We start from the raw sequence: 26331 nt of genomic DNA on the forward strand, positions 1-26331 counted from the left end.
TGGGAGCTGCTGAGTTGGATCCAAATTGTCAGCCCACAGCTGGCCACCATCCTAACCTGTCCTAAATAATTCTACCTACTCAACAATGGGTTTCCACTATATCATCATGATTATAATGTCCGAATCTGAAATCAGGAGGATAGTCTAAAAAGGAATTTTTTTTCTGATTTCTGAATTTAATTCTATGAAAAATATGAAAAAGTAGAAATAAAATTAGACTTAGTTGTTCACCTAATGATTTAATGGCTGGCTTTTTATTGAACTAGATGAGAAGAGAGACAATGGAGTGGGGGGGGTAAGCGTCACTGACTATAGAGGCAGAGAACTTAGCTTCAAATCTGATCTAAGAAAGATGCTTACTACTGTGGCCTTGAATAAGTCATTTCTCCACACCAGGACCCATTTTTTATGTTTGTACAATGACAGAGAATTGGACAAGGTGGTCAACCGTGCATCAGTCAATAAGCATTTATTAAGAGCCTAGTATGTGTCAGGCCCTGTCTACGGGCTAGGGAGACAAAAAGATGCAGAGGGCTGGCATTGCTCTCAAGGAACTCACAGTCTACTGTGGGGGACAAAAAGCAAACCAGCGTGTACTGGATTTAGACAGGATATAGACAGGATAAATTGGAACCAAGTGTGGCCAGACAAGCTCTCTCCAAGATCAATTTGAAACAATTAAGAGAGGGAAGGCACTAGAAGAGGGGCTGGGAAAGGCTTCTTGGAGAAGATGGTCTATTGGTTGAGACTTGAAGCCCAGAGAGGTCAGTAGGCAGACATGAGGAAGGGGAGCGTTCCAGGCATGGGGGACAGCCAGAGAAAATGCCTGAAGTTGACAGATGGAGAACAGCCAGGAAGCCAGTGTCACTGGATCAAAGAGTATGTGGCAGGGAATAAGATGTAAGAAAACTGGAAATGTAGGAGGGGGCTGTGTCATGAAGGTCTTTGCCAAACAGAGCGTCCTGTAGGCAATAGAGAGCCACCGGAGTTTATTGAGGAGGGACTGACATGGTCAGACTGGTGCTTTAGTACAAATAGGGAAGTTTGGAAGAGGGGTGGATTTTGGGGAAAATATAATGATCCTATTTTGGATAAGCTGAGTTCACAATAGTTTCCTTCCTTCTACTCCCATGACCTGTACCCTCGTTTTGGTGCCAATTTATAGGAATAAGATGGCTTTGACAGCCTCAGACATTTAACACTTACTAGCTGTGTGACCCTGGGCAAGTCACTTAACCCCACTGCCTCACCAAAAGGAAAAAAAAAAATTTTTTAAATAAAAAAAATTAAAAAAAAAAGATGGCTTTGGGATCAAAGGACCTGCGTTCAAATTCAGCCTGTGACACTTTCCACCTGTATGACCTTGTGAAAATCTCTTCTCCTGCTCAGGCCTAGGTTTCTTCAACTGGAACATGAGAGGGTTGGACTAGATGGCCTCTGAGGTCCCTTCCAACTCTAGAGCTCAGATCTTACTTGGGATCTTGGGCAAATCAGTTGCCTTCAATGGGTCTCTTTTGCTCTTCTGTACTATCGGAGGCCTGGACTAGAGGAGCTCCCAACTCTATTCCTAGGGATTCGGGGTCTCCAGCGTCCTTGGTGACCGATCCCTCCCTGGCTCGAGGGGCACCGGGCACGCAGGGAGGGGGGGGCTATAGGCCGAAGGCTTGAAGTGATGCGCAGGGCGGGGCAGCCCACGTGTTTGGCGCGACAGAGCCGTAAAGGGCTCCTGCCAGCCCCAGAGAAGGGCGCATTGGCACCTCCCTCCCGAGCGGGAAGGTCACGTACTGTCCCTGTGGCAGCCTTCTCAAGGAGCGTGGTGCGGCCGGCTGCTCCCGGCGGCTCTCTTCATAGCGGGGACCATGTTCAGAAAGTAAGTCTGGGCTCCGGGGAGATGGGAGGTGGGAGGCGGGAGGCCCTGGAGCCCGGCGCCTCCCCCTGCCCGGGTCTCCGCCCCTTCGCCCCGCCCAGCCCTCCCGGCCACCCCACCGGTCATCCCCTCTCTCCTCTCTTCCCTAGTCTCTCTTCCGAGTCCTTTTCCGACTTCCCTGCTCCAGGGCGTGGGCAGGCTTTTCCCTAGACCCATTAGTCATCCAGATCTTGTGTTGTAATTAATTTGAGACTCCTCTCAGGCTGCTGCTGAATTAATTTCTCCGGCTAGGATCTGAGCCCCACAGCTGCAAGAGATCTTTGAGGTCATCGAGTCCAACCCTCTTATTTTCCAGAGGAGGAAACTGAGGCCCCAGGGAGGGAGGAAGTGACGTATCCAAGTTCATCTAGAGGATTTTTGATCTGGAGCTGGAAGAGACCTTGTAATCTAACCCAAAGCTCTCATTTTATTGATGGGGAAAAGAGGCAGGGAGAGACGTAGTGAGAAATTGAAGAATTGTTGATTCAGAAATGTTACTATGCAGTACCCTTTCTCATTATAAAATATATGATTCCTATATTCATATTCTTTCCAGAACAAATACTTTTTGTCTAGTACTGTGCTTAGCAGTTTGTGGCAGAAACCAATTTTTACAATCTAGTCATGGAGCCAAGACTCAGGTGCATATAGCACCTTCAAAAACTCACATTTTAAAAATGGTTTGTTCTGTGTAAGAAAGATAGTGAGAATGGGCTCTTCCTGGTCCTAGTGAGAATGGTTCTTTTGAGTAACCTTGATAGGTCATTGTCATGAACAGCATATAGCTTATGGAAAATTGGGATTTGAAACCATATTAGGGAGAGGAGAGTGGGAATCAGTTACTCCTAGAGAGAAAAAGGTCCCCCTCTTCAAACCAGGAAGCATTTATTAAGCACCTACTGTATGCTAGTTGCTGGGGATGCAAAAACAAATGAGACATTCCCTGTCAAAGGACTTAAAAAGTTTGTGTACCAGTTCTCATAGTATATTGTTTTCTAACTGCCTTAAAGACAACTCATTTGATCCTCCCAGCAGCCCAGGGAGGTAAGATGTACCAATATTAGCTCTATTTGACATAGAATGATGAAAATAAGGTTCCCTGAAGTTAATTGACTTGCCCCAGGTCACACACAGTCAGTAAATAGTAACTGCCTAGAAGGTTTTCTTTCTGCCTTCAAGTCACTCTTGTCATTTATATTTTTAACCCTAAAAGCGCTTCTTCCTCTTCTGTCTCTATCCCTTACCCTGCTGCACAGCAGACTGCTGTAGATATGACAATTGAACTGGGTTTGTATGTACCAGAAACTAAAATGAGGTAGCATCTTTAAAAGAGAAAAAAGGAAATTTGGTTTTAGCTGTCCAAATAGATGTGTCAAAAAAAGTCCATAACTAAAATAATACCTTTAACCTGTTCTATGATGTCTTTTTGCCTAGAAGATCTCATTTTTCAAGTAATACACTGTGGTGCTGAAATGTTTTTTCTGCAAAAATCACTTGGCAGATTTGATGAAAAGGAGAGCGTATCCAACTGTATCCAGCTGAAAACCTCAGTTATTAAGGGCATTAAGAACCAACTGATAGATCACTTTCCAGGGATTGAGCCATGGCTCAATCAAATTATGCCAAAGAAAGACCCAGTCAAAATTGTCCGATGGTAAGTCACTACTTTAGTATGTGGATTTCAATGAGGCTCAGTAATTATTATCCTTATATCCAGTGGATGTAATTTCATGGTAGGCCATTAGAGATTGGTTTTGGGGGGTGGTGAAAAAACACATATCACTTTAGAAATGTTTGTGATAAATTATTAAGATGGACATATATAGAAAAACTCCTTCAGGTTGTACGTGTGTTTAAGGAGTTCAGCATTTCTATTTTGGCCTTTTCATTTACTTCAGTATCAATGAGCATTTAACACAACACTGGGGATATAAAATGAGATAATTATATATAGTTTTAGACTACTTGAGATTACTTAATAAGAAAGAGTAAAAATGATTTAGAAGAAGGATGGTATAGTGAAAACATTGTAGGATTTGGAGGCAGAAGACTTGGCTTCAGATCCTAGCTCTTCTGTTTATTCTCTATGTGACCCTGGGTAACTCCTTTCCCCTCCCTGGGCCTCAGCTCATCCTCTGTAAAATGAGGAAATTGGACTTAATGGCCTCTGAGGACCCTGCCAGCCCTAGACCCATGAACCTATGATCCTATGATCATTAACTTTGGGACAAAAATTGGTTGCAGCTAGTTCCTTTCCCATTCCACCAAGATGGATACTGTAGGAAAAATGTAAGTGTTCTTATTTTAAATATTTGGAAAGTTTGATTCCCGTCTGAATGTTAAACTTTTTTTAACCATGTCATAAAATGCAGCTCATTTTCTAGATACCTCTTTGTCTTTAGATAACACATTGAACTCACTTGTATTTTTAAAAATCAAATTCATAATTTTTAGCATTCTTTTTTTTTAAATTTAGAGTTCCCAATTTTCTCCCTCCCTCCAGTCCCTCCCCCACCCATTGAGACAGAAAGCAATATGATATCAATTACACATATGAAATCATGCAAAACATATTTCCATGTTAGCCTTGTTGCAAAACAAATCAAGAAAATAAAAGAAAATGAAAATTATACTTCAATTTGTACTCAGAGTTCATCAGTTGTTTCTCTGGAGAGGGATATTTTTTCATCATGAGTCCTTTGAAATTGCCTTGAATCATTGTATTGCTCAGAGTAGCCAAGTCTTTCACAGTTGATCATTGTTACACTATTGTTGTTTGTGTGTACAATGATCTGGTTCTGGTCACTTCACTCTCCATCAATTCATATAGGTCTTCCCAGGTTTTTCTGAAACCATCCCCTGGTCATTTCTTATAGCACAGTAGTATTCCATCACAATCATCTGCCACAACTTATTCAGTCATTCCTCAGTTGATGGGCGCATCCCCTCCATTTCCAATTCTTTGTCACCACAGAAAGAGCTGCTGTAAATATTTTTATACATAATCCATCCTTTTCCCTTTTCTTTGATCTCTTTGGGATACAGACCTAGTAGCAATATTGCTGGGTCCAAGGATATGCATGGTTTTATAGCCCTTTGGGTATAGCTCCAAATTGCTGTCCAGAATGGTTGGGCTAGTTCACAGCTCAACCAGCAGTGCAGTAGTGTTCCTATTTTTCCATGTCCCCCCCAACATTTGTCATTTTCCTTTTCTGTCATATTAGCCAATCTGATAGGTGTGAAGTGTTCTTTAATTTGCATTTCTCTAATTGTTAGTGATTCAGAGTATTTTTTCATATGACTATTGACAGCTTTGATTTCTTCTAAAAACTGCCTGTTCATATCCTCTGACCATTTATCAATTAGGGAATGACTTGAACTCTCTTGTCACAAAGAAAAGCAATTAAGCAAAACCACCCAGGGCATTGACCTCATCTGCCAGTGACACTGACATTCTGCCCTAGGAATCCCTTGCCCCTGCCTTGAGGAGGGAGGGATATTTAATTATCTGCTCTCTGGGACCATCCCTCAATTTTTAATTACTCAGAGATACCCATGTTTTTTTGGCCTTATAAGCTATGTGGAGGGTGGTTTGACCTATATTTATTATTTATTGAATTTATTTATATTTTAAATTTATTTGTAAAAAAACAATATCTAATTTGACACTTTGCCATTTATCCTGCAGCCATGAACATATTGACATTCTCACTGTAAATGGAGAATTACTGTTTTTCAGGCAAAGAGAAGGAAATTTTTATCCAACACTCAGATTACTTCATAAATGTAAGTTTTATGAAAAACAAGTTATAGATGATAAGAGAATTTAAAAATATTTTCTCATAATAAAGCTATTATTTACTAGTGTAAGCTACTATGGAAAGTTAAGCTAAAATCAGCCCACCCTTTAGAAACCTGAAAAGTGTCCCCTTGATAAGCAGTTCTTCTCCGTGGTGTATGTTAGCAAATGTAGAGCCCAGGAAGAAGACATTTATGTTGCCCGATAGCAATTGCTACTCATAGATCTGAATTGACTCCAGTGGAGTGGCCCATTAACTACCAGAATGCTACAGGCCAGGTATTGTGGAAAGTGCACTAGTTTTGGAGTCACAGGACTTGGGTTCTAATCCTGCCGCTAAATGCTTACTACCTGTGGGACCTTGGGAAGTTGCTTACCTTCCGTGGTCCTCAGTTTCATCCTATAAATTGAGGGGATTGGAGTAGATGGCCCCTTTCCACCTCTAGATCTGGGATCCTATGATCCTAAGCCCTATTTGCATACTGCTTGGCTGGGTGGTGTTCACATACAGTTTATCTCAGAGAAGATAATAGGCCCACCCTATAAGGAGCATTCAGTTTTGAAGACAGACACTGGCTTAGATTGACTGGGCAAGAATTCATTTTAAATAAGCTTCCACAGAGCAAAAAGAAGGATGTGTGTTAGCTCGGCCTGACTAATGAGTTGGTATTTTTGAGGGTTAGTCCTTCATTTATGTGGTGATGCTGAGGGCAGGGGCAGGAGGGCTATTTCGGTACAAGACTTTAAGAGGAGGGGAGGCAAGCAGATCATTGGCATTTGGCTAGGTAAGAGTGATAGCAAGGTTTTTTTTTTTAATTAAATGAGGATAGGGAGAAATGAAAGAGGCTAGTAAGTTTTTAAAGTAAACCATTTTGCAGCTCTAAAGATGCTCATATTTAAAATGTTGAAAAAGCTTGATGCCTAATGAAAGAATAATCTACTTACTCACTGGCTAATGCACAAGCCAGGTGCAAGAGGCTGAAAAGCAGGTGTTGGGTTATGAGCTGAGACTAAAGCCAGGGCTAATGATTCGAGTTCATTGATTTATATTCCTTCTAATTATTAGTTGCTGCCAGTGAGACCTGTGAGCTCCCAGGGGGCACAGGTTGGGTCTTATCTGGGATACTTTTCATTACCTCCAGTACTTGAACACAATAGGCACTTCATAAACATTTAGCTGAATGTTGTCCCGTGACCATTTCTTGGTACCATTCAGCATCCTACTGGGAAGGACTGGGGTGGGTGGAGCTCGGAGAAACCTTCTAGAATGTCTACAAATGCTTGAGAGCTTGACCTGGTCCCCAGTGGTGGATGCTATCTCTCAGGGTCTTTTAACTTATTAATTGAATGATTTCTTTTCTTCCAGATCCTTTTATTCTTCCACACCAGCAAGTTGATAAAGGAGCCATAAGATATGTACTCAGTGGAGCAAACATTATGTGCCCAGGCTTGACCTCTCTGGGAGCCAAGCTTTGCCCTGCTGCATCTGACACTATTGTTGTATCCTTCTTGGGGAGTGATGGCCCCAGAGTGTCGTCAGTGTCCCTTCGTGTCTTGTTCAGATTTCTGTTCTTTGAGTTCTGTTCAGAACCATTGTCCATCAGAGTAGCAGCAGTATGACTCCATGGTGATCTCCCACACACTGAAGAAGTGGGGGCTATGTTTGATTTCTTAGGACTAACTTGTTTGAGTGACACCCCATTTCTTTTCTTCTTTTTAGTGGGGGAGGGATGCAGCAGGAGAGCGAGGCCTGTAATTTCACTAGTATAAGGAACTCCAGGTGAAGAAACACCCTATCCAAGGGGCAGCTAGGTGGCGCAGTGGATAGAGCATCAGCCCTGACATCAGGAGGACCTGAGTTCAAATTCAGCCTCAGACCAAACACTTGGCACTTACCAGCTGTGTGATCCTGGACAAGTCACTTAACCCCAATTGCCTTTAAAAAAAAAAAAAGAAAGAAAGAGAAGAAAAAAAAAGAAACACCCTCTCCCAACGGAGATCACCAGTCACTGCTCTGTACCTCGAGGTTTATGGAGCTTCTCAAAATCTAGCTCAATCTAGTTCTTATCAGATTGCCTGGGATGTGGAGGGATTGTTTAGACTTCTCTTGCATTATACTTATTTTGTTAAGTTACTACTTTGGGTAAGTGATTGGGTCATTTCCTCAGCAACTCCTCCAAACTACACAGAGCTCCAAATGATTTTCCAGAGTCACAGCTAGCAAGTGTCAGAGTTGGGACTTGAACCCAGGGCGTCCTGACTCTAAGCCCAGGTGTCCACTATACTTTTGGGGATCAGTTTCAGTCGTGTCTGACTCTTTATGACCCTTTATTTGGGGTTTTCTTGGGAAAGATACTGGAGTGGTTGGCCATTTCCTTCTCCAGCTCATTTTACAGATGAGGTTTGCCATTTCCTTCTCCAGCTCATTTTACAGATGAGGAAACTGAGGCAAACAGGGTGAAGTGACTTGCCCAGGGTCACACAGCTAGTGATTGTCTGAGGCCAGATTTGAACTCATGGAGATGAATCTTCCTGACTCCAGGCCTGGTACTTTATCCACTGCAACGCCACCTGGCTGCCCACACCTTTGGGGATAGTAGGCTGATTTCTATGAGTGTATTACCTGGTTGCACTGGAATTAACTAACCTTCTTCTTACTGCCAGCACAGTGCTCTGCACATAGTAGGCACATCTGAAAAAAAGTTTGTGAAAATGAAATTATGAAACAAAGTATAGTGTTTCTTTCACTAAAGCAATAATCTTGAGTTAGATGAAGTGAGACTTAACTACATTGTTCAACTTATGAATTTATGTATTTCAAAAGTTCACTGTTTAGTTGGCTGTTTGGAACTTAGGATATTTTCTTCCCTAGAAACTGTTATAAATGGTAATTGGCTTCCCAGACTAATGCACAAGGGTCAACTGAACCAAGAATATAGCTTAAATCCTTCACTAAAGGCCTTTTCTGATGCCTTGTCATGGTGTGCAGGTGACTTGGGCTAGGGCAGTGGTGCATAAGCTCTCTCCGGGCTTTCACCATCCTTGAAAAGCTTTGAATCTGGGTCTGGTGGCCCCACTCTTCTCCCTTCAGTCTTGACCCCCATTATCAGCCACTTCATCCATGATCATGACCATCCATGGCTCCTTTGCCCTTTTATCCTCTTCCTGCTTGCTCCTTTCCAGACCCCTGCCTGGTTTACCCCACCATCTGCTCTTTCAGTTCCTGTTCCCAGGCTGCTGCAAAAAGTCACACAGACATGCTGACCTGTTCACTATCCATTTGTTATCTTATCTCAACTGGGCCTTTATTATGGCATTGGCATCTTTTTATTCCACTCTGATTCTGTATCATGCTCTGAAGTGGCTGTTTCTCGGGCATTCTTCTCTAGCCCTTATTGTCTGCCTGCTTGATCACATCTCATTAAACTATCTATGAAGGTTTGAGGGGTTTGATCTGCCTGGAGGGGTTGGTACCTACATCAAGAAAATCACACATCCTTGCAGTTTTGAAGTGGCTGAGATATGATACCGTAGCACTATTTAAGCTAAATTAAAGGCTTTGGTGTACTTTGCTGGGAACCTGGTCACTGTTTATAACATTTCTATGAGAAAAAAGAATTCATAGTTCTAGCTAATACACTTCATGTAAGCCCTTGATTGCAGGTTAGGAAGGAAATTCTCCCCCATCCCCTTAAAACACTTTTGACTGCCTGGGAAGAAGGGAATTTCTATACTAGGGGAAGTTGAGGGGATCCTCAGTCATGGTTACTATTTGTCTATAAATTGTAAATTGAGTGATTTTTGTTCTGAAACTGACCATATTAAGGTCTGCTGAAAAACATTCTGAGAACAGACATAATAATTCCTTATTACCTTGGTTATGCCCATGGTTTGTCATTTCTTTTCAGTATGTGTTGGCAGGTTTACATAATTAGCTAAATCCTTTAAATTTCATAATATTTTATGGTCTTATTTTTAAAAATTTCAGAACTTCATAGTATTTAGCATTTTGCCAACTTTTACCTTCAAATGGTACTGGAGGAAGAAAGGTAAAATGGGAAGAACATTGGATTTGACTTGTAAGATCAGGTTTTTGAGACTTCAGCTTACTAGTAGTGTGACCTTGGGTTGAGTCTCAGTTTCCCTGTCTTTAAAATGAGGGTGTCAGACTAGATGTTCTCCAAGGTCCCTTCCTGAGCTTGTCTCTTGTGATTCTTAGAGCATTCTGGGAATTCTACAAAGGCTGGGACAGATACGCTAAACTTTTTTTTTTTTAAACCAAGTTTTTATTGATGTCTTTTGTTTTTTTACATCACCATAGTTTTCCCAGTTATCTCCTCCCAGTCCCAGAGAGCCATTCCATATAACAAATAGTATCTTTTTTAAAGACAAAAAGAATCAGCATAATAGTTGATCAGTATATGGAAAAAGTCTGAAAATATGTGCAGTCTACAACACTTGTATGCACTAGCCTCTTAAAGGAAGGAGGAGAAGATACTATTGTGAGGATATTGAAATGTAAAACTCACCCATTTTTTAGTGATTGTAGTACTTGAACATTTACCCTTTCAGTATTGCGGTTTTTATTTTTTTGCGCAAGAAATTCCTCGGCTCACTGCTTTCTGAATGTGGTGCCTGTAGTGGGTAGTGAATATTATTTCTGCTAACAATTGATTGGAGAGTGGAGAGAATGTTTTGAAGGTGACTTAACTAGTAATATGAACATCCGATGGCCTCAATTTAAGGACTTGTTTTTCTATGGATCTTTTGCTGTGTTCTCACCCCAGAACTGGATTTCTCTTAACCATATTTTCAGGCAGTAATGGCAGAGGGAAAACAGCATGCACTTTCTGTTGGGGTCATGAAGATGTCTGCCGAAGATATGTAAGTCTCCCTCAAACACCACAGATCCAAAAGCCTCTCAATGATACAGGAAGCTCATTAGCTTGTATGGATTTGTGCCCCATAGATAAGCACAGACTCCTTATTTCTGAATGGTGTTAGCTCATTGAAAGCTGTTGACACTTACCAATGTGTCATTGATTTTCTGGTAGGCTTAAAAATAGCCATGTTTCCCAAATTGGAATAGTTAATAAGATTTAAACTGGGAAAAAGTCAGATTTTCCTGCTAATTTTGGATAGTGGCCTTATTCCTGACTTCACAGTATTTATTCTAGGTGGGCAATAGTATCTTTTTTACTTTCTGAATTGGGGAGTAAAGGGAAGGTAGAGAATGAGCAATATCCTGTAAGTATAATCACTCTTTTTCCCAACTTTGTCACCCATTTGATGATGAATTATTCTTATTAGTTTTTTGTAAGCTTAATGTAGCTGTTTTTTATATTCTCCTAGTGTGGAGGCTGCCATGATCCAGCTTCTCCGAAGCCACCAGCTCTTGATTCTTTATGCTTTTTCACTTTGCCACATGAACTGCAGAGGGCTGTAAACAGAGAGTTTAATATAGCTAATAACATAAGTACAATGTAAATGCCTTACACAGCACTCTATAATTGCCCAGTAGGTATGCTCCTGATCCTTAAGCTTTACAATGATCACTGGTAAGTATATAAAGCAGCATAAATATACATTCGTGCTCACTTGCTTTTGTCCTTCCACAGCGTGAGAGTCAACAAAGGAACTGGTATTGAAAATATCCATTATTTAAATGACGGCCTTTGGCACATGAAGTCTTATATGTGAGCTTCCAAAGAAAAGCACCTCACCTCAACTTCAACTGTTTTGTCATTCTGTTTTTACCTGTTAATGAATTAAAAATCTTTTGTTATGTGTTTAACAAATTAGACAGATGCTCAAATCCTGTGAGCATTCTTCATTTTTCATGTGTTCTTTTCATCTCAACTCAAGTTATTACTGGTTAGGTGTTTAATTTTTGCCATCAAACTTCTACATCAAACAGTATCTATACATCTAGCCCTCATTTCTTTCTCAGACCTTAGTTCTGCATTGCCAGCTAGCTAGCTGCCTGCCAGGCATCCTTGCCTGAGGTCTGCTAAGTATCTCAAACTCACCATGAAACTCAATTCTATGTCCTCCCAAACCCATCCTCCTCCTAACTTGTCCATTTCCAAAATTCCTAATTTTCTGACACTTTCCCAAAGTGTTGAGGGCACTTCCATCCTTCCAGTCACTTATATTCACAACCTTCCACGACTCATTCCTCTCCTTTATACCCTCTGCCCAACCACCAGCTGCTTCCACACCTCTCCTCTCTATTCAAACAGCACCATCCTAGTTCAGGCCCTCATCAGCTTGCCTATATCTAATAGAGCTATACTCATATATAATAGCTATATCTATAATACTATATAATATCTATAATATATCTATATCAATCAACATATATCTATATCTACAATATAGCTATATCAACTAGAGTCCTATTTGATCTTCCTTCCATTCTCTCCCCTCCTTAATCCTTCCTCCAAACAGCCTCCAATTGACATTGCTAAAACAGGTCTTACCATGTTAATTCCTTACTCAAAAATTTTCAGTGGCTCACTTTTGTCCTTAGGAGAAAATATAAAATCATCAGTCTGGCATTTAAAGCTCTTCACAGTCTGACTCACACTTGCCTTTTCAGTCTTACTTGGTGTTATTTGTCTTCATGTGCCATCCCTTTCAGGAAAACTGGCCTACTAGCTGATTCCTGAACCTTGTTTCGTCTCCCATTTTCATGCTTTTGCATAGGCTGTCCCTCATGTCTGGAAACGTACCCTCCTTGCCCTTGCCTTTTAGCTTCTTTCAAAGCAGGATTCAGTAACCACCTTAGACAGGAGACCTTTTCTGATTCCCTTCCCCTCCAAATTGTTAGTGCTTTCTATCTCTTGGAATTACTTGGTACTGCTTTGCATTACATGTGGACTCGCCTATACTCCCCTTCCCCCCTCTTCTCCCCTCCTCTCCCCATGCTCCTTGAGGGAGGAATGGTTTCATTTTTATCTTTGTACCCCCAGTGTCTGACAGATACAACATGAATTGAATTGAATTTTCTCCCCACCTCAGCAGAGTTTGGGAGTTAATGTTCACTTGTATATTAGGGAGTAAAAAGGGCAATTCCAGAATGAATGACTTTTCCTCCCTTTGATTTGTCTGCCTGGCATTTGATGTTGGTAGAAAGAGTACTGGGCTTGGAATTAGGAGAGACTTGGGTTTGAATCTCAATCAAACACATTTGTTTTATTTGGGGCTTTAAAAACTTCCGAATTTAACAAACACCAAATAAAAGGCAGTAAAAAAGATTGCATGTGAACCTGCAAATCTCTTATGTATAGCTTGCTTTTCCTTTTAAGTATATAATAAAATCCAGATTTGTGTAACTTTCAAAGCTGTCCCGCTTATCTGTGATTCCTTCTGCCTTGCCTTCTATGAATTAAAAAAAAATGCTCCAATGGCTTTTTTTAACTGTGTTAACACTATCACTATTTCTCTTCAAAACCTTGTAACAAATATGTATAATCAAACAAAACAATTTGTCATATTGTCCATGTCTGAAAATGTCTTACTCTGCACTGTCATCTGTTAGGAGGTAGGTACAACAAACATTAAGTGTCGACTGTGTGCCAGGCACTGGAGAGACAGAAAAAAAAATGAATTAGTCTCTACTCTAAAGGAGTTTCCATTCTATCAGAAGAGACCAGTACATAATAAGTAAGTAACCTTGCCAGGAAAGGCCTTATGTGTTCTTGCCCCGGGAGGGAGAGGTAGTACAAAGACCCCTAGGCAAGAAGGCCAGTTCCCAAATCCAATCCTAACTGTGTGACCATGGGCAAGTAAGTGGCGACTTCTTTCTGCTTGTTTCCTGTCTGTAAGATGAGACTGAATTGTAGTAGCACTTACCTCACATGTGCCAGTCAAATGAGATGTCAAATACTTTGCAAACCACAGCGTACTGTTTTATTCTTCCTAAGAGAATCAGGGTGTTCGTTAGAGCATGCCACATACAGTCATCCTTTTTGAGACAGACACAGAAATGTCCCTGGTTAGGGTACCCTGATAAATTTATAGGATACCAATTCTGTGATTCCAAACATGTCCTACTTCTAAAATTTGTTTAGATCCCCCCCACCTTTTTTTTAAAGGTTTTGCTTTCCTATCAGATTGTTGGTATTTGTCCTTTGATCTCGAAGAGAACCATGACATCTGAGAGGTGATGCCATGACATATGAGTGAACTGGATTGAAGTGAGGGAGGGCTTGGGCTGCTTTAGAAACTTGTGAGTCCTTCCTGCCTGTAGGAAGCAGAGACCCCCTTGCTGGCCTCCCCTCAGGCACCCATGTAGGATGTCAGGAACTTGAGGGCAGGGACCACTTTAGCCTTTGTCTCCCTAGCACCAAATACAGTGTCTGGCACATAATATGTTTTAAGAAATGCTTGTTGGATTTTATTGAATGTTGCTTCCCTATCACTTCTGCCTGAAACACACGCACTTTCTACATACAGTACTGCTATTTTAACAACTTGACTGGTTCTATGGATTATGTGGGCTCATTGTCCTGAAAGGTTTTGTAGACACTGTTGCAGCAATCAAGCCCGGATGTGAAGTTTTCACTGATAATGCTAGAGATGTCTGGGAGGTTTTCTTTTTGATTTGTCTTGTGTAGGCAGTGTGGCAAAGTGGACAGAGTGTTGACCACGAAGACATGGAATGAAGTAATGCCTCTGACATATACTGGCTGTGTGGCCCTGGGCAAATCACTTGACCCCTCAGGCAACTCAAGATTATAAATTACATTGGTAGAGGGAGTCTGCTCACCTGTGAGTTCCCTATACCAATGAAATCACCGGTCCATCCTCTATCTTTTGCCCAAATAGCTTTCCAAAGCCCATGAGCAGGGATTGTTTTGTATTTAGACTGCTTTATTTCAAACCTGTCTTTATTAAGGAAATGAGAAGAGAGAGATTCAAAATTTGAAAGCTGTTGGTCCTAAGATTTGGGTTAAATTCAAAACGTAAGTGTCCGTGAAAGGTCTGAAAGAGCTGTTAAAGCAATTCTGCTTCTCTCGCCATCTCATTAGCTGTTGAACACTGAAACCCAAATGTCTCTGAAGTAACCAAAAACCAGATGCTGGTCAGTAACACATTTGAGTCTGCAGGTGTCCCAATTCAACAGCAGTTTCTCCCAGTAATGCAAAGGGTAATATGATTACCTGAGACACATCTTGACTCAAGTCTGGCCTGATGTAAACCACATCAACTTGAGCCATTTAAGCCTCACTGGCGACATCTGGTTTGCTGTGAAAAGAGGAATGTGTTCTCTCTAAGCTCGGGGTTTAACAATCAATCTATATTCATTTTATTAAATGAAATTCAATGTTTGAAAAATAAGCCCTTCTGTTCTTGCCTAGATTAACTGGGGACATTTTATCTTTACCAAATCATTGCACAGCAAAGACTTCTTCAGCTTTAAAACTATGAAGCATGAAAGGGCTCACCTGGGAGTTCAAACATTTAGCTTCAACTGCTATTCCCATCAATATTGCTTTTTGTTCCTTTTATTGATGGCTTCTTTTCACATGCCCTTCATTTCTGAATGTATCCCCCCTCCCTCTCCTGACTAGGGAGACTTCCCTTGTAACAAAGATTAAAAAAGATAAAAACAAGATCAGTAAGACCAACCAACACATCGACCATGCTTGATGTATATGCAAAGTCCCACAGCAAGAGTCTCCAAGCTTTTGCCAAGAAAACGGAGAATGGCATTTTCTGTCTTTTTTTTTGAGGGAGGAATTACCCCTACAACAGGTTCTTAACCTGGGGTCCAAGAGCTTTTAAAAATATATATTTGCATAACTTTCAACATAATTGATTTCCTTTGCAAAGGAAATCCCTCCTATATATTATATATTTTATTCATTTAAAAAATATTAATCTGAGAAGGGATTCTTCCCTGAGATTCCCCAAACTGCCAGAGGGGTCCATGACAAAAAAAAGGTTGAGTCCCTGCTCTAGAAGGTTTACTTTAAAAAAAAAACCAAAAAACCCCCAATTTTTTTTTTATTGTGAACGTAACAAGCCTAAGCACATGCAAGGAACTAAAAAGAGAACTGTATATAAAACTGCAAACTTAAAAACAGGTTTTTTTAAAAAGTGCATATTAAAGGTAGCATGATAGTAACAATACAGCCCTTTCAGAACTTTTCTGTTTCCTTATTTGTATTTTAATGTTATATTTTTTTCTTTTTCTTTCATCTTTTTCTTTTTTTTTTTGGCAAGGCAATTGGGGTTAAGTGACTTGCCCAGGGTCACACAGCTAGGTGAGTATCATGTCTCTGAGGCCGGATTTGAACTCAGATCCTCCTGACTTTAGGGCCAGTGCTCTATCCACTATGCCACCTAGCTGTCCCTTTTTCTTTCATCTTTATCTCTATAAATGACCCCCATGAAAGCCCTCTCTTTTAATACAGAAGTACAGTTTAAAAAAAAACCAAATCAATACATCTATACATGGGCCATGTCTTAAAATATATGTTTTAATGTATATCTAATTCTGAACCAGAAGTAAATTTTCTCAACTATTTTCCAGGACCAACTAGTTTATTATAATTACAGTGTTCATTTTTGTTTTATTGTCCTTTCCATTTCCATTGTTGTCATCGTATACATTGTTTTCATGGTTTTTATTTCATTTTGTATCAGTCCATATTCTTCCCATACTTCTCTTCATCAACATCACTTTCTATAGTGTGGTATAAATAGTTTGTTTAGCCATTCCCCAGTGAGCACTTACTCTATTTCCACTTCCTTCCTGCCATTTAAAAAAAAAAAAGAATACTTTGGTACTTGGGATCTCGGGGGTCAAAGGGTGTGGACATTTTAGTTACTTGGTATAATTTCCAGCTTCCAGAATAGTTGGTATCAGTGTTCCTATCTTCCTGTAGCCCCTCCCATATTGACTATTTCCACCTTTTATTATCTTTGCCAATTTGCTGGGTGAGATCAAGAATCAGAGTTGTTTTCATTTGCATTTCTCTTACTAGTGATTTGGAGCATTCTTTCATAGGGTTGTAGTTTGCAATTCTTTTGAGAACCATTCATTCACATTCTTTGATTGTTTGTCAGCTGGAGAATGGCTCTGGGTCATATATTTGTGTTCATTTCCTATGAATCTTGGATATCAGACTCTTATCAGAGCTATTTGATGGGGAGATTTTTTTCCTCAATTGAGTTTTTTCTGTTATTATCCTAGCTGCAAAAGCTTTTCAATTTTATGTGCTCAAAATTATTTATTTGATCTTTTGTTATCTCTATCTCTTGTTTGGTTGAGAAGACCCTTTACCATGGTTATGAAAGATAACTCCATCTATTTCCTCCAGTATATTTTTAAGTGACCTTTTGTTTGTCAAATATTCATTTGGAACTTGTTGTCCTATCAATATTCTTATTTGACATTTCATCATGGAGAAATTTGATACCACAGGATTTGTAGGTGTTTGGCAGAAGGTGCTTTTCAAAAAGGTGTTTGTACCTTGGATTTATTGTAGGTAGCAAGGTTTCTATAACTGCAGCAAATTTTCTTTTTTAATAATTCATTAAATGTTAACCCTTTGCTTATGCTGTTTCAGGTTTTGACCTGGGGAAGATCATCTGGAAGTCTGGGTGAGCCTCTGATCCCAAGGGGGAATCTGAGGCAAGGGGGATTAGAAGAAACAAGATTTATCCAGATAATACTAAGTAAACCCAAAATGTTATTGAGGGGTACATTACTAACAATTGTGATTATCAGGAAGGGGCAATAGATAACTAGAGAACTGAGAAGGGAATAGAGTGTCTGAGGGAGAGAAATGTGAAATGTACATAAAGATAGGTTACTGGTATGTTATGAAGTATTTTAAATGCCAAACATGTTGGTTTGTTTTGTAAGGCATTAGGGTAGCCATTGCAACTTCTTCAGCAGAAAAGTAGTATGATCACAGCTGTGCTTCAAAAAGATCCATCTGACAGCTGTGGGTGCAAAAGAAATCAAAGAGGGGAGATACTGAAGGTAGGGAGACCATGTGGGTTATTTCAACAGTCCAGGTGAGAGGTATTGTTTGGATCGTACTTTACTTGTTCTAAAGGGACACAGGACTTTTCTCCTTTTTTTGGCCAGATAGTCAGGTGGTATCAGCAGGATCTTTGGAAATCTTATAATATCACTTGTTAGAGAGGTTGTTGAGGTCCAACCTTTCCTGAGGGCCATCAACCTTGAAACTGTGATTTGTGGCAATAAAAATTACCTTTGGGATGGAGGGATTATAAGGGAGAGAAGGGGGTGGTGTTTAGGGTGGGTGGTAGCTGCTTGGTAAGGGGGAAAATGCCATTGGTACGAAGATGGCAGAAAGATGAGCTTTTGCAAAGTTTTCTAAGTCCCAGCACAATGGCAGAGCTGTCAGGTACTCTGAGGTCGCCAATACTCACACAAGGTGAATGGAGAAAAGAGGCTGGGAAATAATGACATTGACCATTGACATGGCAGGGGGGGGAAGAGAAGAGAAGTCCAGAGCTGAGGAATTTAGATACGACTTTTTGAAGGTAATTCAAACATCCCACATCTGGAACTACTTAGAAACTTAGACAGGGAGTAACACCTCCCCCCCAACCCCCAATTCCCCAGTAGAGGTGAAATGCTTCAGATTGCCAAATGCTGAAAGCAAGAAAGCTCCCATGAGGCCAGTTGGGGAAATCCAAGTCTCTTTTCCTCTCACCCACTTGGGTTTCTCTGTCCCACTTCTGGAGGAAAAAGAGGGAGCAGAAGTAAAGGAGGTCCCCATCAACCCTGGACCAGCTATTCCCTCAAGCACAGAGCCAGGAGCAACTGAGAGGGTCAGAACTTCTCCATTCCCAGAACAGAGCCCTGGGCTAGGACTAGTAGCAGTCTGGGGATTGCTTTGAGTGCTGGACAAAATAAGTTCTTGTGGCCTTTTCCTGCTAGGGCATTTGCTAAAATGCCAGAGTAATGATATAGCCAATATGGCAATATGGTATGTGTGTGTGTGTGTGTGTGTGTGTGTGTGTGTGTACACACACGTCCCCCAGAGCAAGTAAGAATGATGGATGGCAATTGTGGGGTATACTTATAAGTGTACAAAAATCGTGTGGCTTGACTATCCATTTGCTGGACTCCTTGCTGGTATGGAAATATTCCTTTTGTTTCTCGAGAACCTAGCATAGCTCTGAGCTCATAGTCACTCAAGAAATACTTGTTGAATGGAACCGAAATACAGAGAGACAAAAAGAAGGTCATAGAAACAGTTATTAGGGTTCTTAGTTGAAATTTTTATTTTACTCAAGCTTTGCCAGGGCACATCTCTGAAATTATAATGAAGTCAATGGAAAGAGGTGATTCAATATAGAAACATGCTCAACAAGACTTCTTCAAGCATACAGCTAATACATACAACCCGTACAATAAAAAATGAGTCAACACATGATGATGACGTTACTGGGTCACCATCAGTAAGATATGTCCTTTTCAGTGGCTTCGATAAAAATCTGACTTTACAAATGGATTGGGGAGTGACTGATTAAGTCACACGGCCAAAGGATGTTTTTCTTTTACAAAGGATTCTGCAGAAAGGACTTTTAAAAATGGGGGTTTCTGATACAGTACAAGTTAGTTGATTTACATGCAATCCTTTAGGAGCACATCTACCACATAAAGTGAGGCTAGGTTTGCACTGGGCCATCCATACACTCACCGAGACCCTCAGTGACCAATAACACAAAATGAATTAGCTGGCTAGGGTCCGAGCAGCAGTTTGTGGCTATGGACCAGAGCACTTTTCTGTATGGAGAGAAAAATCAGTGACCTTGGCCTTGACAGCTTTATTTTTTGAGTTATTGGTCCAGGCTTTTATCTACAAAACTACAGTGGATACAAAGAGACACATAAATCTTTAAGGCAAACTGGAAGTTATACTTATGTGGCAGGAAGGGTCATTCAATATTCTGAGGACTAATTGGCTCAAATACAATGCCGACAGTGCAAGGCTGTCAGTAAATTCGACAATGGATTACAGTCTCCGAAATACTTATTAAGATTTGACTCTTGTGCGTCACCAGACCTAATAGTCCACTAGCATACTTGATTACAAATACAGTAGAAATTCCTCAAACTGCTGGTGTTGTTGGACAAGATTAACACCTGCACATCATGAGCTATTGGTTATTGTGAGGGATACTAGACATCACTAGGTACACGGGGAACACACGCTGACCCATGGTAAAATCAAAGCTGGTAGGTACTGGAAGAGTCTTGTTTTAAGACTATTTCAATTATCATTTAAAAAAAAAATCAGCATCGTAAAGCCCCCAACCTGGAGAACCTGGCTGCTGGAGGATGCTAGATTAAAACCCAGGGCTTCCCACAATTCTTGGAAGGTTTCATTTTAATTTTATTGCAATATATAATGGAAGAAGGAAATGCAGGAGCCTGGGGCCCTCTTTGGAAAACAGCTCTGCCTCTGATTGGCTAAAGTTGACGACCATTAAAACTCTAAGGATGATTAAGGCAAATGTTCAGCTCTAAGATGTCCTGGTCTTAAACCATACAGGGCTTTATTGACCTGATGCAATACGTCATTCAGGATTACATCATAAAAGAACCAGGTGCACAGGCCAGCTTATAGGGGAAGCCAACCCCAGATGTGGCATGCTTCAGTGCTATATTCTGCACTAGGTGAAGCTTTACAGTCATAAGGCCCTGTTGCACTGATTCAATGAAGAATGATGATGTCCACATGTGAAAGAGGGCAAAGCCTCCAGGCTAACCAAATATGGAATGAGACACTCAGTCACAGTCACTGAATGAGACAGATTATGAGCAACTGAGTGAAGTGAGATGGCTTGAGACCTATTCTGCAGTCACCAACATGATCTCTGGCTCGGCAGGCATGAATCTCAACTGATGGATTTTCAGTCAAGTTGCATGCTTGATTAGCAGGGACACCACTCACAATCATACCACATTAAGTAGAAAGAGGAGCAGGATGTGGGTGTATGCACTGCTCAGTTTCAGTACCTACATGGAGGAGTGTGACGACCACACTGTAATTTCTAGGAGTCTAGCTTCAGCACCCACAGATGTCACCAGATTAGAACCATGAGGGTTAAATAATTCTTGCAGCCACTTGTTCTGATACAAAAATTTCATCCATCTATTAAGTTTGCTTAGGTACATTGCCTCAGTTGCTTGGCTGCTCAATTTGAGAAGGCAAATCCACTGGCACTTGTCAAAGCTCAGTATGTGTGCCATCAAGAAAATAAATATCCAGCTGAAAGGCCTACTTGAATAGCAAATTTATGTCCAGTGATTTAATTTATGTTTGATTTGCATATCTTAGAAAGATAGAAAGATATTAGCAAGAAATGTTGTAAAGAAACCTTTCTACAATAAAAAAAATTTAGCAAAAATATATTTCACACTGGATTTTCCAAATATTGATAGTTTGGAAGTGTCATATAAATATTTGCAAATACCCCTTACAAATCTGATCATTTACTCACATAAGCCTTACTCTTAAGAGATTTTTCTTTCCAACATAGTTGAAAGCCAGAAACTTTTATAAAAAAGTTTAGAAAAAAAATACCCATTTGTAAAACCTTATTATGTGCCAAAAAACACCAATTCCCACAAATAAAAAAAAAACCAACAAAAAACAAACCCCCAAACAATCCGCTATGAGGACGTGCAGTTAAGTTACCATATGCAATGGCAAATCATTGCATGTTCTATACCATCTACACGCTGACTTCTTCTAGAGCTCAGTCATTGTCTGACCCATTTGGAGGTAAGAAAACTAATGCGTCATTAAAAGTGTGTCCATATGCCCTAAGCCGGTATACGCCATACATCATCACATGCATCTGGTTCGGAGTCAGGTCATTAAAAGTGACAGCCATGTCTGAACAGCATCCTTCTACTACTTGCTGGGGGTTATTAGACATTGCCTCTTTAATAAGAAACCCAACTGATTTGGTGTTAAATACATCTTTTCCTTCGGAATCTTCGGCATTTTCTGCAAACACTCCAGAATATTTCAAGCAGACTGCTAGCTGCTTATCTTCAGATATCTTCCAAATCATACCTCCTTGTTCAGGACACTTTTCAGGGTCACTGAGAAGGCTGTTCAGTCTTTTTACTGATTCTATACTTAAGACAATTCCTCCTTCAACATCCACATACTCAAGCTCTCCAGATTTTATAGTATGGCCTATATAAAATGGTTGTGTTGCATCTCTATTCAACAAGAAAAACTTCAAATTTTCAATTACAGCAAATGTAGTAGGTCGGGTAAGGAAGAACCAGTTGTATTCGTCTTTATACTTATCATAGGCATATTTATATGCTTTTCTCATCATTGTCCACATGTCATTTGTTTCAAGATTAATTGACTCAAACACCTTAATACTTTCGGTACAGAAGAACTCTACTTTGTCACAGTGTTTGGTCCAAGTGTCTTTCACGGCCGCCCAACGCCCAACATCTTTGGGTTTGACAAGTATCATACAGTATACACGAATACTCTTAACAAGTTCCATGCGCTCAGCTTCGGAAATTTTCAAAAAGTCTTCTTTGCTAAGTGCTTGAAGGTGATGGTGCTCATGATGAGTTACATTTTCATGACCAATCCTAATGTGTCCTAGCATAGTAACCAAAGCACAGAAAATGCTTCCAAGCATCATACCCTTCAAAAATGAACTGCTTTCAAAAAGCATTTTTCCTATAAAGAAGAAAAAGACCCTTCAGATACCTTATGGAAAGGCACAGTCTAGTCATTTCATTTTCCATTTGCTCATATAATGACTTTTGTCTTTATAAGGCCTAAAATTACAGTTACCAGGTTCTTTTTATAGAACATATACATACAGTGGCAACATGTCTCCTAGATTTCAAGGAAAGAAAACATACTTTTAACAAGGCCTTGAAAGAAAAAGTATCTTTTGTCTGACTATGTATCTGGATTTCTGCTTTGGAAAACACGGCCACTGCACAGGTGGTTATAACAGTCTATCTTGCAACAGTACAAAATTACTGGGTAAAGCCAGAGCTTTTATGCATCACTTCTCTAAGGGGTAGAATTGGAATGGAAATGCCAGGCACATAGTAAGTGCTTATTAAGTGCACGCTAACTGATTGATTCTTGGCATCCATCTAAGGGAATTTAGTTCCTTGACTTTATTATAGGGTAGCTTTGAAGAAAGGTAGTGTGGAATGGTAGATAGAGACAGGGAGACCTGGGTTCAAATCCTGGTTCCAGATGCTTGTCATCTGTGTGATTCTGGGCAAGTCACTTAACATTTCTGAGCTTTAATTTCTTTACCTGTAAAATGGGGATAATAACAGCATCTACCACATAGGGTTCTTGTGAGGCTCAAATGAGGTAATATTTTGGTCACGTCCAATGTGGGAATATGTTTTACTTGACTATGTATATTTCTTACATGAGGTTTGTTTTACCTTTTTTCAGTAGGGGGAAGGGACAGGTAGGAAGGAAAGGAAAATAAATACTTGTTAATTGAAAAAATAAAAAAAGGTTATCTAATAGATAGCATGTAAGCATTTTGACAAAAGGGACTATTTCATTTTTTTATTCCTAGTGCCCAGTAGTGTGTGGCACATTGTGAATACATAATAAATACCTGTTGATTGATTGATATGTAAAGTGCTTTGCCAACCTTAAAGTGAATTCTTATTATGTCGAATTTTATCGAAATGTAGGGCGCTGTCTTTTCTCCTAAACAATGAAAGACAAGAAGAGGTAAATTCATTATGAATCAGCAAGTTGATAGGTAGCACCTGTATTGACACTTCCATTTTCTTTCTATGTCATGTTTGTTGAGCCAGACAGCCCATGCTGTGTTTACATTGATATTTTTGTTCCTAAGGCTAAGTATTTGACTATTATCCACCTTTTTGCTCTTTCTCAGAAGGAGGAAGTATCAACACAAGGCATAACCTACTAATTAGCTGACCTTGATGGTGGCCATTTATACATAAGATTTGAGCTCTAGGGCTGGAAGGAACCTTACAGGTCATCTAATCCAACTCTTGTTTTACAGAGGAGGAAACTGAGGCCCAGGGAGGGGAAGTGACTTGCCCAAGGTCACACACAGGATCCTAGATCATGAGCTGGAAGTGATTCCAGCAATCCTCTCATTTTACAGAGGAGGAAACTGAGGCCCAAGGAGGAGAAATGATTTGCCTAAAGTCACACTGGTTTTAAGAGAAAGAGGCAGGATCTTCAAAGGACCATTTTCTTCCTTCCATTTAAGATAAAAGGTTTTCAGAAATGCTTTCAGAAAAATAATCCCAAGAAGCTACTTCAATGGGATGGCAGGTTTGGGAGAGTTTCAAGGGAGCAGGGTGATGCCATTGAAAGCATACCAGATTTGGAGTCAGGACTGCTCAAATTTCAGCTCTGACACTATCTATGTAGCTTTGGTCAAGTAATTTTAATGTCCTTGGATCTCAGTTCTTCATCTGAAAGAAAGGGGTTGGTTTAGACAGACACTAAGAGCTTTTTCTTCCTAGACCTAGAATCCTATGGATGAAGCTTCTTCATTTCTCTGGGTCTCAATTTCTTCTCTGGAAAATGAGGGAAGTGGACTAGATGGTGTCTAAAGTCCCTTCAAGCACTAAATCTATAATCTTATAGATAGGGACTGGACCAATAACTTTATTGGTTTAGGGAAATCCCGGATGAGGAAACTCTACCAATACAATTTACATAATCTTAGAGGGTTGCCTAGGGCAACCCTTTAAGTGACTTGACCAGGGTCACTGTGTCACACAGTGTGTATGTGTGTGTGTGTGTGTGTGTGTGTGTGTGTGCTTAAACCCAGGTCTTCTTCCCTTCGAGGCTTTCTATCCACTACTCCATGGTGCTGCAATACTACAGAAAAGACTACATCAACATTTTGATGAGAAATAAAATCGAGGTTCTGTCAAATACATTTACAGAAGAACAATTTGTAATAACATTTATGCTACAAAAAAGTGAGTGTTTCCTCAACCATGACTCTACCAAAATTAAAGCTCAGTTCTAATATTCTATTTATTCTCTTAGAGTTTTCTCTTTGTTTACCTATTGGAATCCTTAGATGTCAGAGAGAGATGGATTCTTTACAGATATAGCTGGCCCAAATTTCCCACTTTAGAGAGAAGGAAAGTAAGTGACTGGTTGGAGGTCACAACGATTTAGTGGTTGGGCAGGCTCCTTGATACTCAAGGTCAGTTTCCTTACTAGCATGGTATGGCAGCCTTTACAACACTTCCTTCTACTACAAATTTCACAAATGAGTCATTTAAGATCTGTCCTTTTCTCCTTTAGATGAAAAGGATTTGTTTTCCCTAAATGACCCTCTATCTCACCACCAACCCATACTTTATTACCTAAAACAAACCCAGCAATCATTTCCCCCTTCCCTACGTTGCCTTAAAAAAAAAAATGGAATTTCCCTCAATCACCTGAGGACTTGCAAAGGGAGTGGAGAAGCTTGGCAGGGAGGATGGGATGGGGCAGGAAGGAGTTCCGGGTTGGGCAGTCTCACAGTGACACTTGCTGCATGAACATAGTTATGTATAAGAAAAAGGAGAGCTGGCAGTTCATAGGAATTACCAGGTGGCACAACAACCCAGTGTGCATGAGGGACCGGCTGCTACAAACATTTTTATAATTCTGATTTCTGGTCCATATATACGACTATTCCAAGCGGACATCTGGCTTGTCAGTGGCCGACACAGGTATCAGAATTTTGCCTCAAACACCAAGGTCGTTTATAGGGGGAATGGTGCGATGATGGTGATGGTGCTGGGGGAAGGGGGGGGAGAGGACCACTGCATTACAGGCAATGTGTTCTTCGGAATAAAAAGGAAAAACACTTAATTTCTCCAAACTTTCCTAAACGATGAAGCTTTTTCCCAGGAAGGCAAGAGCAGAGGGGTTGAGTCCTGGGTCCAGGAATCAATTCGGTGGGACAGGAGGGAGGGGAACAGAAACCCTCAGCAGAACTGACAGCGGGATTGTGAGGAGAGGGTAAGGTACGGGAGGAGGGGGAGGGTGGGAGGGAGAAAGGCGCGCGCACGCGCGCTGTGTGTAGTATATGTGTGCATGTGTCTCTCCAGGAGGTGCAGGAAGGGAGGGGAGAAGCACGAAAAAGATAAGAGGGGGGAGGGGAGAAGCTCAAAAAAGAGGGGGGGCGACGCTTCCCTCCAGCACTCCCACCCCTTCGCAAACAGCGCCCCCCACAGGGCAGGGGCAGGGCCCCGGCACTCACCGGCGAGGAAGCTGGCGGCCGGTGGGCGGGAGGGAAGCAGGGTGCTCGCGGGAGTCCCACCGCAGCTCCTCTGGTCAGGCTGGGGCAGGCTGTCAGTCCGTCAGGCCCCGCACCCCCCACCCCCGGCTGCGCTCCCAGGTGGGGCCGGCTCCTCGGAGGCGGGGCCAGGAGAGGGGAGGGCAGGGCAGGGCGGGGTTAGGAGAGGGAAAAGGAGGAGGAGGAGGAAGCTGCGCGCGGCGGGGGGCGGGAGGGGGCGGAGGGGGCGGGGCCGGGGCCAGTGAGCGCGCGGCTGCCGGCCTGGCGGCGCGGCGTCTCCCAGCGTGCTCCGGGGACGGGACGCACGGTCCAC

General features: G+C 41.1%; 2 protein-coding genes across 2 annotated transcripts; one reads left to right on the top strand and one right to left on the bottom strand.

Moving 5' to 3' along the window:
• Positions 1–1738: 1738 nt before the first annotated feature.
• MCTS1 (MCTS1 re-initiation and release factor) lies at positions 1739–11503 on the top strand. The gene is made up of 6 exons (XM_027861403.1): positions 1739–1870; positions 3408–3560; positions 5595–5692; positions 7072–7205; positions 10522–10589; positions 11324–11503. Exons 1-6 carry the CDS (start codon positions 1860–1862, stop codon positions 11403–11405), a joined length of 546 nt encoding a protein of 181 aa, XP_027717204.1. The 5' UTR covers positions 1739–1859; the 3' UTR covers positions 11406–11503.
• A 7463-nt stretch (positions 11504–18966) lies between these two features.
• On the bottom strand, positions 18967–26083 carry C1GALT1C1 (C1GALT1 specific chaperone 1). The gene is made up of 2 exons (XM_027861423.1): positions 25983–26083; positions 18967–22426 (listed from the first exon to the last, which is right to left on the bottom strand). The coding sequence occupies exon 2, from the start codon at positions 22419–22421 to the stop codon at positions 21468–21470; it is 954 nt and encodes a 317-aa protein (XP_027717224.1). The 5' UTR covers positions 22422–22426; positions 25983–26083; the 3' UTR covers positions 18967–21467.
• Positions 26084–26331: the final 248 nt, after the last annotated feature.

Source organism: Vombatus ursinus, unplaced genomic scaffold (genome assembly GCF_900497805.2).
Source record: "Vombatus ursinus unplaced genomic scaffold, bare-nosed wombat genome assembly UNPS02014735.1, whole genome shotgun sequence".
Taxonomy (NCBI): domain Eukaryota; kingdom Metazoa; phylum Chordata; class Mammalia; order Diprotodontia; family Vombatidae; genus Vombatus; species Vombatus ursinus.